This window comes from Leopardus geoffroyi, chromosome C2, assembly GCF_018350155.1.
Source record: "Leopardus geoffroyi isolate Oge1 chromosome C2, O.geoffroyi_Oge1_pat1.0, whole genome shotgun sequence".
NCBI classification, from domain to species: domain Eukaryota; kingdom Metazoa; phylum Chordata; class Mammalia; order Carnivora; family Felidae; genus Leopardus; species Leopardus geoffroyi.
In genome coordinates, this window is record NC_059333.1 from 84,313,414 (window position 1) to 84,331,367 (window position 17,954).

Below are 17,954 nucleotides of genomic sequence, written 5' to 3' on the forward strand. Positions count from 1 at the left end.
TTTGGAGGTTAATTTATGTCTTTCATTTCTGATAACTCAATTTTCATGCTATAAAAACTTTTTACTATGGTAGTGGAGAGTTTTGCTTGAATCAGTAAGTTAAATCATCTTTCTATAATTCGTTTTGTTTTATTCTCTACTACCACTTTATTACCAGGTAGGAAGACCTATTTGACAGAATCTGAATTTTTGAGAAGTGAACCATATTAAAATTATAAGTTAAATCTCTCAACTCTTAGACCAGACTAACAGACTGGATTACTGGTTTACTTAAGTGCTGCCACGAATCCATCCATCCATTTATTCACCCATTCAACCAACACTGAATAAGGACTTTCTAAATACCATATACTCTGTTGTGGATTGAGATAAATAAGAAGTCCTGTATTAGGTGTATTAGTCCTGTATATCTACTCAACAAGTTAACTCAAAACTTAGCAGCTTAAAACAACAAACATTTATTTTCTCACAGTTTCTGAGGGTCAGAAATCTGAGAGCAGCTTACCTGGGTGGTTCTGGCTCAGGGTCTCTTACCAGGTGGCATTTAAACTGCTGACCAGAGTTACAGTCATCTGAAAGTTCAACTGGGGCTGAAGGATCTGCTTCCAAGTTCACACCATGTGGCATATCTATAGGAATGCTCACATCATGACAGCTGACTTTCCCCAGGTGAGTGATTCAAGAGAGAGACACTGACCACCTATTCCCAAAAGTTACATACCATCACCTGTGCTGTATTCTATTGGTCACACCAACCATCTCTGGTACAATGTGGGAGTAAAGACCAGGAGAGGTGGAAATCAACGGTGACCATCTTGGATGCTGGCTATTCCAGGTCCATTTTCAAGGTTCAATTACTGGTACTTTCTGGGGGGAATTCAGGTAAATAAATACCAGTATTTACACTAATAATAATGGCTTAATAGGAAACTATACAAAGGGTAATGAGGGCATGGCCCTTTCCAGCCCACTACCAACTCTATCCCAGGTGTAGCACCTCCCCAGGAGAGAAGCCTCTCAGGCTCTGGTGCTAACAGTGTACGGACCAGCTGCTGCTCAGGCAGATTTGCCTTTTCACAAAGGCTGGTAGTTGGCCCATTGCTCTACAACATTAACTGATAGCTTTGCCTCAGGGATGTGTTAACTCTCCGTCATAATATAATCCAAAGAGATCTGGACCACACAGATATCCCACGGGACATCACACTGAACCATTATTTTGATGACATTATGCTAATTAGACAAGCACAAAGCGATTATTATGTTGGAGGTCTTGGTAAGAAATATGTATTCCAGGAAGCAGGAGACAAACCCTATGAAGATTCAGGGACTGACTAGTTCATTGAAATTTTTAGGGAGCCAGGGGGTCAGGGCCATGCCATATATCCACTTCAAAATAAAATGCAGATGTTTTGCATGTTGCATCCTTTCTACAAAGAAGAAACCATAGGTTCTTAGGTTCTGGAGGCAACATTCCACAGCTAGGAAAAGTCATCTGCTCATTTACCAGGTGACATAGAAAGTGATCAGTTTTGAGTGGGGCCAGAACAGGAGAGGGCAGTACAACTCTAGGCCATAATGCAATCAGCCCTACTGCTTGAGCTCTACAATCAGGCAGACCTCAGGGTGTTGGAGATATCAGTGGTGAAAAAGGGACAGTATGGAATTTTTGGCAACCTCCAGCAGGAGAATCATAACACAGGTCCTAGGTGTTCTGGAGTAAGGCCGAGGCCATGCCATTTGCTGCAGAGAAATAGATGCCCTTTAAGAGTCAGCTCTTGGCATGTTACTGGGTCCTGGAACACTTGACTTTGGGACACCAACTTACCCTATATCCAGAATAGCCCATTTTGAGCTGGATTCTGTCATATCCACTAAGCAATAAAGTCAGATGGGTCTAACAGTAATCAGTTGTAAAATGGGTAATATGACAGAGGTCAATACACTATAGCTCATGGTTTGGACATCTGTTTTTGTAAATAAAGTTTTGTGGAGTATAGCTATCGGGGCCCTTTTGTTTACATGTTGTCTATGGCTGCTTTACAACAGCAGAGTTGAATAGTTGTGATAGAAACTGGTCCACAAAATCTACGTGGGGCTGGATCTCACAAACTGGGAGATCATAACCTGAGCCAAAACCAAAAGCTAGAGGCTTAACCACTGAGCCACCCTGGTGCCCCTCATTGTGGTTTTGATTTGTATTTCCCTGATGATTAGAAATGTTGAGCACCTTTTGACATAGGTGTTGGCTATTGTATGTCTTCTTTGTAAAAGTGGCTATTCCAATCCTTTGATCATTTTTAAGTTGGATTATTTGGGTTTTTTTGCTATTGAGTTGAATGAATTCTTTGTATGTTGTAGGTATTAACCTGTTGGCTTGTAACCCTCCTGGGAGCTTCCCAGGTGTAATCTAAATTTAGCCCCAATACAAGGAGGTCAAGGAGAGACCAAAGGAAGGGGCAGGTCACTCCAGGTTGGTAAGGTGGCAGTTTTAATAAGCAAGGAGAACTTACATATGAAACTTGTCTTGGGCAGCAGCAAGACAATTGGATCCCCACACCTGCCTGCTAGATCTTAAAAGTTTATAAAGAGGTCCTAATTGGATTCAGTCACATATACCCTCCAGTCGTTTTCAACACATCACCATCTCAAGGCTGTGTCCTTAGAGCAGCCTCTGGGAGTGGGAAAGGCAAGCAGAACCCACATTCTAAGGATAGGGGAGGGAGTGAGGAGCCTTTGAGCACCTGAGTCCAGCTCAAGGATTAATCGTCAGTCATATCTTTTTTGATGATGTTCCCCAACAAAACCTCTTATCAGATATAGGGTTTGCAATTATGTTTTCCCATTCTTTTTTTTTTTTTTTTCAACGCTTATTTATTTTTGGGACAGAGAGAGAGACAGAGCATGAACGGGGGAGGGTCAGAGAGAGAGGGAGACACAGAATCGGAAACAGGCTCCAGGCTCTGAGCCATCAGCCCAGAGCCCGACGCGGGGCTCGAACTCACGGACCGCGAGATCGTGACCTGGCTGACGTCGGACGCTTAACCGACTGCGCCACCCAGGCGCCCCATGTTTTCCCATTCTTAAGTTGCCTTTTCATTTGTTGACTGTCTCCTTTGCTGTGCTGAAGCTTTTTAGCTTGCTGTAGTCCCAACTTGTTTACTTTTGCTTTTGTTGCCTTTGCTTTCGGTGTCATATCGAAAAAAATCATTGCCAAGACCAATGCCAAGGAGCTTTTTCCCTATGTTTTCCTCTAGTGGTATAAGAGAGAGGTCCAGTTTCATTCTTTTGCATGAGGGCATCCAGTTTTCCCAGCACCATTTACTAAGGAGACCATCCTCTCCTCATTACGTGTATCTGGCACCCTTGTCAACGACTAGCTGATCATATATATGCATGGGTTTATTTCTGGGCTTTCTACTTTGTTTCATTGGTCTGCTCATATTCTTTGACAGCTTTCTATTACATTATAGTTCTCTTTTCTTATTTATTTGTAGGAGTTATTTATATATTAAGAAAAGTAGCCCTTCATCTGTGATAAGAGTTATAAAATTATTCCCAATTTACTGTTTGTTTTTTCCTAAGTATGTTTTGCTCTGCATATCTTCAACAAAATTATATAGTTGAATTTATTAATTCTTTTTCTGTTATAGTTTGAGTATTGTGTTACACCTAGAAAAAACCTTCCTCTTTTAAAGTCTCCCATGGTGTCTTCTAGTTCTTTCATGCTTCCATCTTTTATACTTAATCTCTTATTCACTTGGAACTTATTTTGATTTTAGGTGTTAAGAAGTGATTAGGGGTTCAACTTTTTTTCTCAGAGAACTAGCCTCTTGTCCAAATATCACTTCTTGAATTATTAAGTCTTAAAATCTAACATGTATGTTCCATTTTATTTATTTTTTTATTTTTTATTTTTTTAAAACCTCCTATAAACCAGCTGGGTTTTTTTTTTTTTTAACGTTTATTTATTTGTGAGACAGAGAGAGACAGAGCATGAACGGGGGAGGGTCAGAGAGAGGGAGACACAGAACCTGAAACAGGCTCCAGGCTCTGAGCTGTCAGCACAGAGCCTGACGCGGGGCTCGAACTCACCGACTGCGAGATCGTGACCTGAGCCGAAGTCAGCCGCTTAACCGACTGAGCCACCCAGGCGCCCCTGTATGTTCCATTTTAGCAAGGACCTGTTAAGCATCTATGAACATAGGTTTTTTTTCTTTTAAACTATTAGTAAGATTAATTAATTATATTAATACTGAATCATTCTTATATTTCTGGGATAAACCTAAGTCATGGTATATTATTATTTTCACATGCTACCAGATACTTTAATTAATAAAACGTTTGGCAGTTTTTACATTGATATTCATAAGTGAAATTGGACTATATTATGTGTGCATGCTATCTTTGGTAATTTTGGTACCAATGACATGTTCTCTTCATAGAAAGAATGAAAGACTTTCTTTGTGTGTGTGTGTGCTCTAAGACAGAATTAATAGCACTGGAGTCAACTACTATTTACCATTTTGGTGGAACTTCCTTGTGAGAGAAGGTGGGCCACATGCTTTGGAGGTGAAGGTGAAGGTGGAACTGAAGGTAGTGGAAAGATAGTTCTTTGCTAACATTTTCTCGTTCTTCTATGGTAATCGTTTGATTAGATTTTCCATCTCAGGATCTATTTTGGTACATTGTATTTTCTTGTAACATCATCCATTTTATCCAAGTTTTCAAATTTATTTGCTTAAAGTTGAGCAAAACTAGTCAAATCTATAATTTGTTTTCTGTACGTGACTTTTTCCCACTTATTTTTTTTATCACAGCAAATGTGCATTGCCCCCCCCCCCCTTTCTGGTTAAACTATTTTGCTGTTATTAATTTCTTTTCTAACCTCTGGATTTATTAGCCTTTATTACTAGTTTCTTAATTTATTAATTTATTTTATCATTACCAATTTTTCTTCTGCTTTCCTATGTTTATTTTCATATTTCTAACCCTTAAATTGGATAATTAATTTACTTCCACTATAAATTTGCTTATGAGCCAGCTTTAACTGTGTCCAAACAAGCATCTGTATGCAGTATTTTTATTTTCTAGATATTCTGCAATTTCGGTTTGACTTCCTCTTTTTCCCAAGCCAACTAAAACACTTTTTTAAAAGTTCAAGTAGTTGTGACTTTTTTATTTTAGTTGTTTTTTTTTTTTTTTTTTTTTTTCCTCCCCTTTCTTGAGAACACTAGAAAGTTATGTATTTTGCCCTTCACTGCATTTGAGTTTTCCCCCGGGACTCCTCTTCCCCCACTTTCTCGCACCTTTAATGATAAAGATCAAGAGGAATGTTCTCCTTAAAGCCCGACGAGAACGAGGGAACCCTGCGGGCCAGTAGAAGAAACAGCAAGCCAGACCCGCAGGTCCTTTGGTGAATGAGGGCCAACCCCTGGTTCAGTAGGCGCTGCGCCAAGGAGAAGTAGGGACCACACCTCCGCGGGCTTGTGGACGATTGGCCAATCGTCGCCTCCGAAGTCCTGCTCTGTTCTTTGATTGGTTTTGACGGAGACGCCCCCACCACGCTTTAGAGGCCTAGCGCCTGACTGGGACCTGGACGGTGGCCTGTGAAGGACAATAGGCTTGCGGAGCGGAGGAAAGGTTTTGCAGGCGGGGAGTGGGAAGCAGCTGGTGTAACCAGAAGTCGGAGAGCGACCGGGTTGTGGAGCCATGGCGGCAACCTCTGCGGTGTCGGTGCTGCTCTTGGCCGCAGAGAAGAACCGGTGGCTGCGAGTCCCGAGCCTGCTGCTGCCGCCGAGGTAACGTGAGGCGGAGGGGCGGTGGATCAGCGTCCGGGGTCGAAGGCAGGGGTGGTGTAAATGGACTCCTGCACGCCGAGAGAGGTGCGCGGGGACCGAGGATCGAGCGGGAGGAGGGGAGAGCGTTAGGAAAACCCCAGCCCTTTCACGGTGTTCTGCTCTGTCTTGGCATCGGGAGAGAGACCTGTTCACACCCAGCCCTTCCTTTTCTTCCCCTTCCTCCCCGTATCCACTCTGCAGCCTCTATTTGCCTCTGTTTTTCCATTTTCGGGCAGTGGGGGAGGGGTGGAGCTGGGCCTGCCACATCCCTGCTTCCCTCGCTACAGGGGCAAGAGAGACGCTTGTACCGCTGCTAACCGTTAACATGGTGCTTTCACTGCATTCCCTGTGTGGGGAGTGTTGATGATCCCCGTTCTGGTGAAGCTCAGAGGGGTCAACGACTTGCTCAAGTTTACACAAGGAGTAAGAAATGGAGCCAGGACGCCCCTCGAGCCCCTTTCGAGCAGCTAGCCCCGGTCAGGTGTCCGGTTCAGAGGCTCTGTGGAGTTCTTTCTCATTGTTGGAATGGATCAAGCTAACAAAAGTAAATTTACCTTCCAGAGGGTGAGAGGTTGGTTTGTTAAAAGTTCTCAGAGGCAAGTTTGAACAAAGCTATGACTCTAACTAACCTGACTCCACATCAGTTTCAGATTTTGAGCTGTAAGTTTCAATGACAATTAATTTGGTAGTGAAGACATCCTCAGGTCTCCTGGTAGCGGGCTTCTTTACCTTGCTTTGTTTCTTCCTCCTCTTCACCTCCTCCTCTGTTCTGGAAAGACAGGGTAGCTTAGTGCTGAAGGGCACAGACTGTGCTGTCCGAAGCCAGGGTTCTCAGCTTTGCTACTCACTAGCTGTGTGCCCAACCTTGGGCACATTACTTAATATCTCTGTGCTTCAGTTTCCTGACTTAGGAGGAGGTGATGATACTATTCCTAGAGGAGATAATATTAGTACCTAGCACTGTGTGAATTAAATGAATTAATACATGGAAAGAGGCTCAAACAATCTGGTGCATATGAATCAATCCATAAATACAGCCTTTGTTTCAAGGTTTTTGTTTGCTTTTATTTTCCACAAATTACTGGAGAGGTATTTAGATTTGAGTTACTTAATTGTAGAACTAGCCGCAGAGTAAAATAAGACAGTTGGTGAAAGTAATGTTAATGCCCTTTTCTTTCTCCTGGTTTTTCTTTTCTTAGGTTTCCAGGGCTCTTCAGGATATTACACAGACCATTTTCTCTCTCTTCCCTCTCCCTCTCAAATCTTCCCTACTGTGTGTTCTCAGGTAGCTGTCATCCTGGAAAATGTTACAGTTGTTAATGGCATTAAGGAATTACAAATCTTATCATTATAGAGAGTATTTTCATGTCTTGTATGTCATGATTCTCCAGTAACTCAGAGAAATGAAGTCTAATGGTGGAATTTTAGAAATAAGAGTATACTGGTATAGAATTTATGTTGAATCAGGGTGGGATTATCTCATGGAAGCAACTTCTTAATTTTGTTTGTTTAAGCCATTGTTTTAAGCTATAGCTTGGATAATGGTGAAAAATAGAATAGACCTATCAAAACATCATTGAGATAGAGGATTATGTTAAGTAGTGTGTCTGTATGTGATTGTCGGTCTGTTTTCACTACAAAATCACAGAGGAAAACTTTAGTTCAGCAATGGCCTTGAAACTTAATCAGGATCTTAAGCTGGATTTACCAAGAAAGAGCCATTTTGTAGATAAATCTGTCCAGGACAAGCCTTGAATCTTATAAAAAACTTATCTGAAGAATGTGATGGGAAGATGCTGTGAACCAGAAGATACCTTTTAAAGATAAGGAAAAACAGTCTTTCTCCTTGAAGATTAAGAGAATGAGGTCAGTCAAATTGGAAAGAAGTGGGAAAGCAATAGCCTCCTGAGAAAGCTGTCCTGTGGGACTCAAGTGCCAAAGCTGTGGGTCTTCCCACCAGCCCTTCACGGATGGCAACATCTGATTGAGTTTGCATCAGAGGGCAATGACTGTCTGACCTACTGTTATAATCCCGCCCCCTGCACCCCTGCCCCAGTGAAATGCTAGTTCTGTTCAGTTACATAGCTATATGCATAGTGTATACATGCTACACATACATAGTTGCTTAATATCTAATGTACATTGTGGTTTTTTATCGCCCGCTGTGTACATGATCTAAAATGATTAGTTCTTTATGACCATAGTTTTAACAAATCTCCCATGTATGGGTGAAAAGACTATGGTGGAATTCCTTCTGTAATTTGTTTTCTTCCCAGTGTATTCTTTTTAGCTGACACCAGATAGGCATTATACTTACACTTTTTTGTTCCTAAAGTAAATCTGATCTGCTTTCTGTTACCTCTGGGTTAAAAAGTTTTGTTACTTTTGTTACTTTTGTTACTTTTTGTTATTTTTGTTACTCTGTGGCCATTTGCCAGCCTCTGGAGCAAGCAGGTTAGGTGATCCATTCAAGGACACACAGTGCCAGAGAGAACAGCCAAAACTGTAACTTCCGGTTTCTAGAGTAATTTTCTTCCCTCAAAGAAAGTCTTATTAAGTCACTTTGTAGGCTTCAGGCTTAACTAAGGTCACATCTAGACTTGGTTTCAGGTTTTGAATTAATAAATCATATAATGACTGAGGGGCGCCTGAAGCCTCCGACTTCACCTCAGGTCATGATCTCACAGCTGGTGAGTTCAAACCCTGTGTCAGGCTCTGTGCTGACAGCTCAGAGCCTGGAGCCCGGAGCCTGCTTCAGATTCCGTGTCTCCCTCTCTCACTGCCCTTTCCCCTATGCACTCTGACACACACACACACTCTCTCTCTCTCTAAAATAAGTAAGCATTTAAAAAATTTTTGATTCTGGGGCGCCTGGGTGGCGCAGTCGGTTAAGCGTCTGACTTCAGCCAGGTCACGATCTCGTGGTCCGTGAGTTCGAGCCCCGCATCAGGCTCTGGGCTGATGGCTCAGAGCCTGGAGCCTGTTTCCGATTCTGTGTCTCCCTCTCTCTCTGCCCCTCCCCCCCATTCATGCTCTGTCTCTCTCTGTCCCAAAAATAAATAAACGTTGAAAAAAAAAATTAAAAAAAAAAAAATTTTTTTTGATTCTTTTGAAACAACAATGACTGATCTTGTATATCCTGTTTAATTATTATTCCATTTGGATTCATTTGCTAGGAGATGGACTTGGAGGCAGAGAACCATGAAGTATTCAACAACCACAGGTACAGTCTTGATTTGCTTTGGCTTTGCAGATTATGAACTAAGAGAGGGAAATGCTTAATTCCTTAATTTGTATATATAGAATTAGTGCTCATATATTTTTGAAATTTGGGATTTTCATGATCATTTTCTTAGTACGTATTGAGCCATGGTTTCCACCTCTTTTATGTCAAATCTCCCCTGTTGTTGAGTCTACAATATATACAGAAATAATTGGAAACATTTACATTTATGTCGTTACTTCCGTCTGTTTGATCCCGTTCAGTGCCGTGAATTGGAAAGGCATAACTCTGATGGTCTAAATCAGTGCTTTAAAACCGTTCTGATAAGTGGCAGACATTTTTTCAAATAAAATTTTACGCGGAATTCCCAACGATAAAATGTATGAAAGTGTAGACACGGTTGATTGGGTGCAGCTTCCTCCCCACAACACACACATGCATACTTCATCCCAGCAGCTCCCGTGACCTGTGACAACTCAGACTCCATAGATCCCCATAGAAAAACATTGTTTTAAGTTATAGAAAACCTTATTTGTTTTAGAATAATAGCCATTATAAACTGCCCAGGAGCATTTATTTCATGTGTGATACGGAAGTGCATTTTACATATTAACACAGTAACATGTCCTGTGGCACGGATACCAGTGCCCTGGTGCGGCACTCAGTGTTCATGCAAGAGAGCCATACGTCCCTGTGTTTGCGTGCAGAGGGATAGAGGCGATGGAGTTGAGCGACTGCAAGTGCAGATTCTGAGGTGAACCTAACCTGGGTTCAAATCCTGGACCTGCTATTTCTTTTAGCCAGTATACTTTCAGGACAAAATGAGCATAATTTCAGGAAAGTAGTATCTCTTTTAATTGTAATTCCTTTATCTTTAAAATTTATGTAACAGTAATAGTATCTACTCCATAGGATTATTGTGAGGATTTAAATCCAGATTGAGTCAGGACCTGCGGCATAAAAAGTACTTACTAAAGACTAATTATTATTAACTATGAGGGGTTTTTTGGAGCTATTGTAATTTGACCTTTGGCATATCAAAGCATCTTTTCATTTTAAAGTTGAAAAAGCTGAATAATATAAGAGTTTATGTTAATAAGGGTATCTTGGATTTCAGGGGCACTTGGGTGGCTTAGTCGGTTAAGCGTCCGGCTCTTGAGTTTGGCTCAGGTCATGATCTCACAGTTTGTGACTTTGAGCCCTGCATCAGACTGTGCACTGACAGTGTGGAGCCTGCTTGGAATCCTTCCTCTCTCTGTCTCTCTCTCTCTCTCTCTCTCTCTCTCAAAGTAAATAGACATTTTTTTAGAAAAGGGTATCTTGAATTTCAGTGAAAGGAAATGCACTAATATTAGTTAAAATGACTATTTGAGACTCTGTTATGCTAATTTTACCAAAACAAATGTTTATCAGCTGATTAATATAATGGAATCTTTATTTTGCTTTCTCATTCTTTGTTCTCCAATAACATTTGTGTATGATTTTCATGGTGTTTTAAGCAGGACGAAACATTGCCAAGGTCCTCGTTGCAAACAGAGGAGAAATTGCCTGCAGGGTGATACGAACAGCCAAAAAAATGGGAATACAGTCCGTGGCTGTTTATAGTGAGGCCGACAAGAATTCCATGCATGTAGACATGGTATGTTGTTAAAAACCGAAAGTCAAATTTTGTGATTGTATTTGTTTATTATGTTGGTATTTTACTCCTTTATGTTGACATTTTATGTTTGCTAATGTTAATAGGACATAAGTGGGTAAGTTCAAACTGCTCACTAATTATCCCTGTTGGGATATATTTTCCAAACGTAACACCAGTTGAACTGAACAGTGTGTTTTGCTGTGTTTAGTTGACTTACCAGCAAGGTCCTGTCTTATCAAGGGTTGGTTAAAACAGTTCACAGAATGTGGCCACAGATCATACTTTGAGTGGCACATATCCAGGACCCTGATGTACAAGAAGGATCCAGATCCCAGTCTTAGCAACTACCACATACTGGCCAGGGGGTCTTTGACAAGTCATCTGATGTTTCTGAGCCTTGGCTTAACTATAAAATTATAACTGAAAGGATCCCATTTCCCTGAGGTCTGTAAGTGCTACCAGTTGTTACTAGCTATTATTCACCAGACAGAGCCAACCATGGGTGAATTCAACTACTGGCCTTCTTTACGCCCACAGCAAGATTGAGCAGCGACAAATTCATGGCAACCAGCCTCCGCTGTCTGGGCACTTTTCTCTCTTATTCTGTGTGTTGACCATCTCAAGCCTGCTTTGTGCCATTCTAGCTGGTGACTCTCCCTCCACCCACCTACTCTCAGCAGATGATCTTGATTCACAGGGAAAGCAGAACTGCGCTTCCTGCCGCAGAATCTCTTCACCGCATCTGTGTCTGTCCTTGTCCCGTTCAAGGCCACTTGTCTTCCTGTGCTCTGGAGTCCTCCTCTTACCTTTTCAAGGATCTTCCATCTTCTTTTCACACTGTATTCTGTCACTCTACTTCGTCTGCTCCCATGGCTTTGCTAAACACTTCCGAATTTCTATTTCTAGCCCAGACTTCATTTTGAGTGTGATACAGGTATACCCGGCTGCCCACTTGACGTCTCCACGTGGATATGTGACAGGTACCAAACTAATATGCCTGACGTGGAACTCATGACTTTGATCTGTGGTGAAGCTGCTTTTCCTGCACACTTCCCTCACTCAGCAGATGACACCACCATTGCCCCTAAAAACCATAATGCCAGAGATCTGGGAGTATTTGAACAGCTTCTGTCTTCCTGCCACTCTACATCCTTCCCCTTCCCCATCTAGACAGTCACCAAGTGCTGTTTATTCTGTTTCCCAGACACTTCTTTCCGCTTCTTTCTGCCCTCTGCCACCAGTACCTTAAGTCGTAGCTGGCATCACCCTCACTGGCCCGATGTGGTAGCCTCCTAAGTGGTCTCCCTACTTTCATCTTGACCTCTCCCACAGTATGTTCTATGTTTCATCCAGACTGATTGCCTAAAATCAGATTTTTTTTTAAATTTTTTTTTTAATGTTTATTTATTTTGGGGACAGAGAGAAACAGAGCATGAATGGGGGAGGGGCAGAGAGAGAGGGAGACACAGAATCGGAAGCAGGCTCCAGGCTCAGAGCCATCAGCCCAGAGCCTGACGTGGGGCTTGAACTCACGGACCACGAGATCATGACCTGAGCTGAAGTCGGACGCTCAACCGACTGAGCCACCCAGGCGCCCCCTAAAATCAGATTTTTGATGTTACTCCTCTGCTTTAAATAACTTAAGCCTTTTTATCATCTACTGGACTAGCAAGAATTTAAAAGACGGATAATATTCAGTGTTGGTTAATGTGGTTAGAAATTGGTACATTGATGGAGATGTGTGTTGGTGACACCAGTTCAAGGGACGATCAACCAGGAGCTATTAAAATGTTACATCCTTCACCCAGCCTTGCAAACATACCTCTAGATCTCTGTCCAGAGACATGTTCACATGCATGTGCAAGCAGAGGCATGTATAGGAATGCTGCTAGCATCCAGTTTTTTGCCATTATGACCTAAATGTCTGTTCAGATGTACGTGATTAAATGAACTTTGGTACCTCCATACTGTGGAACATTATGCCATTGTTATAAAAAATGAGGTAGACATACGTGCACTAGCAAGGAAAGAGCTCCCAAGACCTCCTGTTAATGAAAACAACAATTACAGGAGTTTGATCCTGTTTGTGTAAAAACTAAAAACAAAAACTGTATGTGTTTATGTAAATATATATAAATAAATAGGAATATGGATATGGAAAAAATATGTCCCAAAGATCATAGTGGTTTTATCTGGAGGAGGTTTGAAGTGAGGGAGAAGGTGGTGCCAAAAAACTCCTTTGCCTTTGTATTATTATTCACATTATTTTAATTTTTTAATTTTTTTTTTTTTTTTTTTTTTTTTTTAGAGATAGAGAGAGAGAGAAAGAGAGAAAGTAGGGGAGGGGCAGAGAGAGAGGGAGACACAGAATCCGAAGCAGGCTCCAGGCTCTGAGCTGTTAGCACAGAGCTCAATGTGGGGCTCAAACTCCTGGACCGCGAGATCATGACCTGAGCCAAAGTCTGATGCCCAACTGACGGAGCCACCCAGGTGCCCCATTCACGTTTTTTAGAAGGAGAATGGATTTGTGTTTTGTGGAATTAAAGTTTAGAAACAAAAAATGACAACCAAAAAACCTCATTATGTGTTACCTTAGGAGAAAATCCAAAGCTTTAACCTCCCGTGAGGCCCTCTGAAATCTGTGCTCCCTGGTCTGTCCAGACACATCTCTGGTCCCTGACCCCTTGTGCACTGGGCTCCAGCCACCCAAGCTTCTCTGTCAGTCCCTCAAATGGGCCAAGTCTCTTCCCACCCCAGGACCTTCATATATGTTGTTTGCTCTGTTTGGGAGGCTTGCCCCCATCTCCATTCCTGTTCTCAACTCCACATCCTGCACCCATTTGCCTGGCCAAGCCCTGGTCATCCTGGAGGAGCCACTGATCTTCCTTCCCAGTCTTTCCTTGAGCACCCTTAGGCCTGATCAGTCTTCCTCTTCGCCTGCATTGTGTCCTTTGTTTTTCCTTCATGACCTTTCTCACAGTTGTCATTAAATATATGAATGTGTGTTTGATGTCTGTCTCCCTTTAGACAGGGACATTGTTTACTCTTGTACAGGCAGCTCCCACCTCAAAGCATGGCACATGGTCGGCATTCAGTAAGTCTTTGAATAAATGAATGATGTTTTCTGTCTTGTCTGCTTCAAGGGATGCGGTGATTATGTGAAAGTTTTAAAGGACGGTATAAAGCAGTTCACAAATGGATAGAAAGAGCATTATCATCCTGCCTAAATAATTATATAAACTTCAGTAAACTTCATAATTTTATTTCTTGGTGTATACAACTGTCCTATGTTTTGTCTCTTGGCAAATTGGCAAAGTTTTGGCATTAGATGCGTTTAAAGTTATTGTTACTAATGATGATACTGTGGTTAATGCCTGTTGCTTTTTATCCTAAAGACATTTTATTTCACTCTATCTAGTGTTTAGTTTATACATAAAAATCAAGTTTGGGCATCCTCTTCTTGCAGAGATTCCAAACTGGCTTATTTTTATAACATAGACATGAGCTGGTCCTTCTGTTTCTTATTTCTTGCATTGTTCTTGGGGAGCCACCCTTTTTATTTATAATAATCAGATGACCCTGAAGCAGTTCTTTCGTGTACTAGTGTGTGCTAGCCGTGTAAGCATGTAATATTCCTCAACAGGCAGATGAAGCATATTCTATTGGCCCCGCTCCCTCCCAGCAGAGCTACCTTTCTATGGAGAAAATCATTCAAGTGGCCAAGATCTCTGCTGCTCAGGTAATAAGATCATGCCGGTCTGGCTTAGACTGGCGGGATGGATGGGGGCAAAGGTGGGGCTGATAACACTGCATCTGGTTCACTTCTTTTTTTTTTTTTCCCCTAAAGTTTATTTATTTTATTTTGAGAGAGAGAGCGTGAGCAAGGGAGGGGCGGGGGGGGGGGGGTGGTGGAGAGAATCCCAAGCAGGCTCCACAGCTGTCAGCACAAAGCCCCATGCAGGGCTCAAACTCACCAACAGTGAGATCACGACCTGAGCTGAAATCAAGAGTCGGACGCTTAACCAACTGAGCCACCCAGGCACCCCAGTGTTCTCTTCTTTAGAATCAGTGCCTAGACTGAATAACTTAGGCATTAATTTATACACACAGGTATTTAAAATATGTTTGTTTCTGGGAATGCAAATTGGTGCAGCCGCTCTGGAAAGCAGTGTGGAGGTTCCTCAGAAAATTAAAAATAGACCTACCCTATGACCCAGCAATAGCACTGTTAGGAATTTATCCAAGGGATACAGGAGTACTGATGCATAGGGGCACTTGTACCCCAATGTTTATAGCAGCACTCTCAACGATAGCCAAATTATGGAAAGAGCCTAAATGTCCATCAACTGATGAATGGATAAAGAAATTGTGGTTTATATACACAATGGAATACTATGTGGCAATGAGAAAAAATGAAATATGGCCTTTTGTAGCAATGTGGATGGAACTGGAGAGTGTGATGCTAAGTGAAATAAGCCATACAGAGAAAGACAGATACCATATGGTTTCACTCTTATGTGGATCCTGAGAAACTTAACAGGAACCCATGGGGGAGGGGGAGGAAAAAAGAAAAAAAAAAAGAGGTTAGAGTGGGAGAGAGCCAAAGCATAAGAGACTGTTAAAAACTGAGAACAAACTGAGGGTTGATGGGGGGTGGGAGGGAGGAGAGGGTGGGTGATGGGTATTGAGGAGGGCACCTTTTGGGATGAGCACTGGGTGTTGTATGGAAACCAATTTGACAATAAATTTCATATAATAAAATAAAAAAATAAAATAAAATAAAATATGTTTGTTTCTAAACTTTTTAGTTATCTCTTGGAGTAAAAAACCCCTAGGAATGTACAGAGATGATACTAATACATGGACTTTATATATTTCCTTAGGAATGCAAGCACTATAACAGAAATAGCACTTCATATGTTTATCACGTGTTTGAACATATATGACATAGTATTATTACCTCCATTTTACAAATGTAAAATCTAATGCACAGAAGGTTACATGATATCCAAAATCATCTAGTCTCGCTAATCAGAGCATGTTCCATGGCATTGTTTGGGAACACTGTAGAAATGCAGACTCTTAGGCCTCACCCCAACCCACTGTAGTTTATATTTTTATGCATACTTTGCATTTTTATTAAGCTCCCCAGGTGCTTTGAAAGCAAAATTTATCATTGAAAAGACAGGATTAAACAAGAGTCTCCCGACTTCTAGCCCTATATCAGACGAGGCTGAGCAGTAGAACTTCATTGCCCTGCATTTTGAGAAAAGGGAAGGTAGTATTTACTCAGAAATTTCAGGCTTCAGACACCTGGGTGGCTTACTCAGTTAAGCATCCAACTCTTAATCTCAGCTCAGGTCTTGATCTCGGGGTCGTGAGTTCAAGCCCCACATTGGGCACCACACTGCGTGTGGAGCCTATTAAAAAAATAATAAATGAGGGGTGCCTGGGTGACTCAGTTGGCTAGGCATCCAACTCTTCATTTTGGCTCAGGTCATTATCTCACGGTTTGTGAGTTCAAGCCCTACATCGGGCTCTGCACTGATGGTGCGGAGCCTGCTTGGGATTCTATGTCTCCCCCTCTCTCTCTCTCTGCCCCTCTCCCATTTGCTCTCTCTCTCAAAATAAATAAACGTTAAACAAAAGTAAGTGAAAAAAATAAAGAGTATGACTTGTTCTCTCCACCATGGGAAGAACATATCTCATTTCTGCTTGAAGATAGAGCCAACAGCAACAACTTTGGATCTGTACATACGTTTGAACAAGCGCAGCAGAAAGGTTACAAACTAAAATCATGGAATAAATTATTTTGGCAGAGGTTTAAGGGTAGGAGACAACAGTTTGTATCTTTACTGGTAAAGGCATGTTAGTACTATGGAATGAACGACGTTAACAGGCTTACAATCCTGTGATCCACTAGAGTGAATTGGCGGCTAAATACATACATACCTGATGGCTAGAGAAATTAGCTCCCTGGTTACAGTAGTGTTGTTGAGTTTTCCTTTCCGATATATTCAAATGCTCAAGAATTCTGTGATCTGGATATATTAAATTGTTCTTAATATAAATCAGCTAAAACTTCTTGAGGCCATTCCCATAATGTGTGGTTGGACTTTATGTTTGTAAGGAAACAGCTGCCTTTCTTTTTAGTTATAGAGAAAGAATATTTATCTAGTTCATCAGAGTTCTCTTGAATTAAGTATCTGTTCAAAAGAAAGGAGGCTAGCAACACCTCACCTTGAAAATGAAATTAAGGAAACAGTTATATTCACAATAACATTAGTAAAAATCAGTTAGCAAAATCAGTTGAAGACCTATGTATGAAAACTATAACATGTTGCTGCAAGAAAAGAAGTTCTAAATAAATGGATAGATATATCATTGGAAGAATCAATATGTTACGATGGCAGTTCTTTCCAGATTGGTCTGTAAATTTAAGGCAGCCTTTATCAAAATCGCAGTTGGCTTTTTTTTTGGTCGATATTGACAAGCTGGTCCTAAAATAGCCCAAAGGTCTAGTATATAGTTAAAAGAATCTTGAAAAGACAATAAATTTGTAGACTCTCAGATTTCAGAATGCATTATAAAGCTACAGTAACCAAGACAGTATGCTATCAGTAGAGTAAATATAGTCAGTGCAGCCAAATAGGAACTCCCCAAATAAACTCACACATATATGGTCAATTCATTTTTTAACAAAGGCGGTAAAGTAATTCAGTGGAAAATATAGTCTTTTCAACAGATTGTGCTGGAACAATTGGATATTTATATGCAAAAAGATAAACCTAAAATCACCAATGAAAAGGAGTGATGTGCTGATACATGCTAAAAAATGTATGAACCTTGAAAATGTTGTGTTCAGTGAAAGAAGCCAGTCACTGAAGACTGTATGTATTATGTGATTCCATTTATATGGAAAGTCCAAAATAAGCAGATCTCTAGAAACAAAGTGGATTAGTGGCTCCATAGGCCTGGACATATGTAAGGAATGAAAGATAACTGCTAACAGGCATGGAGTTTCTTTTTAGGGTAATGAAAAGTTACATTATTAGATCTTAGTAACAGACTATGGTAATGGTTGCACAATTCTGAATAATAATAAAAATCATTGGATTGGCTGTTTATGGCATATTAATTACATGTCAATGAAGATGTTTTAAGAATGCAGTGTCACAAAAAAAATAAGAAGAATGCGGTATTACTGCATACACAATAGAAAGGCTAAAATCAAAAAGACTGATAATACCTC

At 41.1% G+C, this 17,954-nt stretch overlaps 1 protein-coding gene across 4 annotated transcripts in view; it reads left to right on the forward strand.

The window, feature by feature from the left end:
• The first annotated feature begins 5,330 nt into the window (after positions 1-5,330).
• Positions 5,331-17,954, forward strand: part of MCCC1 (methylcrotonyl-CoA carboxylase subunit 1) — a 59,863-nt gene continuing 47,239 nt past the window's right edge. The window contains exons 1-4 of one of the 4 annotated variants that reach the window (XM_045502832.1): positions 5,331-5,801; positions 9,017-9,063; positions 10,563-10,702; positions 14,346-14,441. In XM_045502832.1, coding sequence (XP_045358788.1) covers positions 5,713-5,801; positions 9,017-9,063; positions 10,563-10,702; positions 14,346-14,441 — 372 coding nt within the window. In that variant the 5' untranslated portion in view covers positions 5,331-5,712. The remainder of the gene's footprint in view (positions 5,802-9,016; positions 9,064-10,562; positions 10,703-14,345; positions 14,442-17,954) is intronic. The other 3 variants (XM_045502833.1, XM_045502830.1, XM_045502831.1) reach the window with 3 other exon arrangements.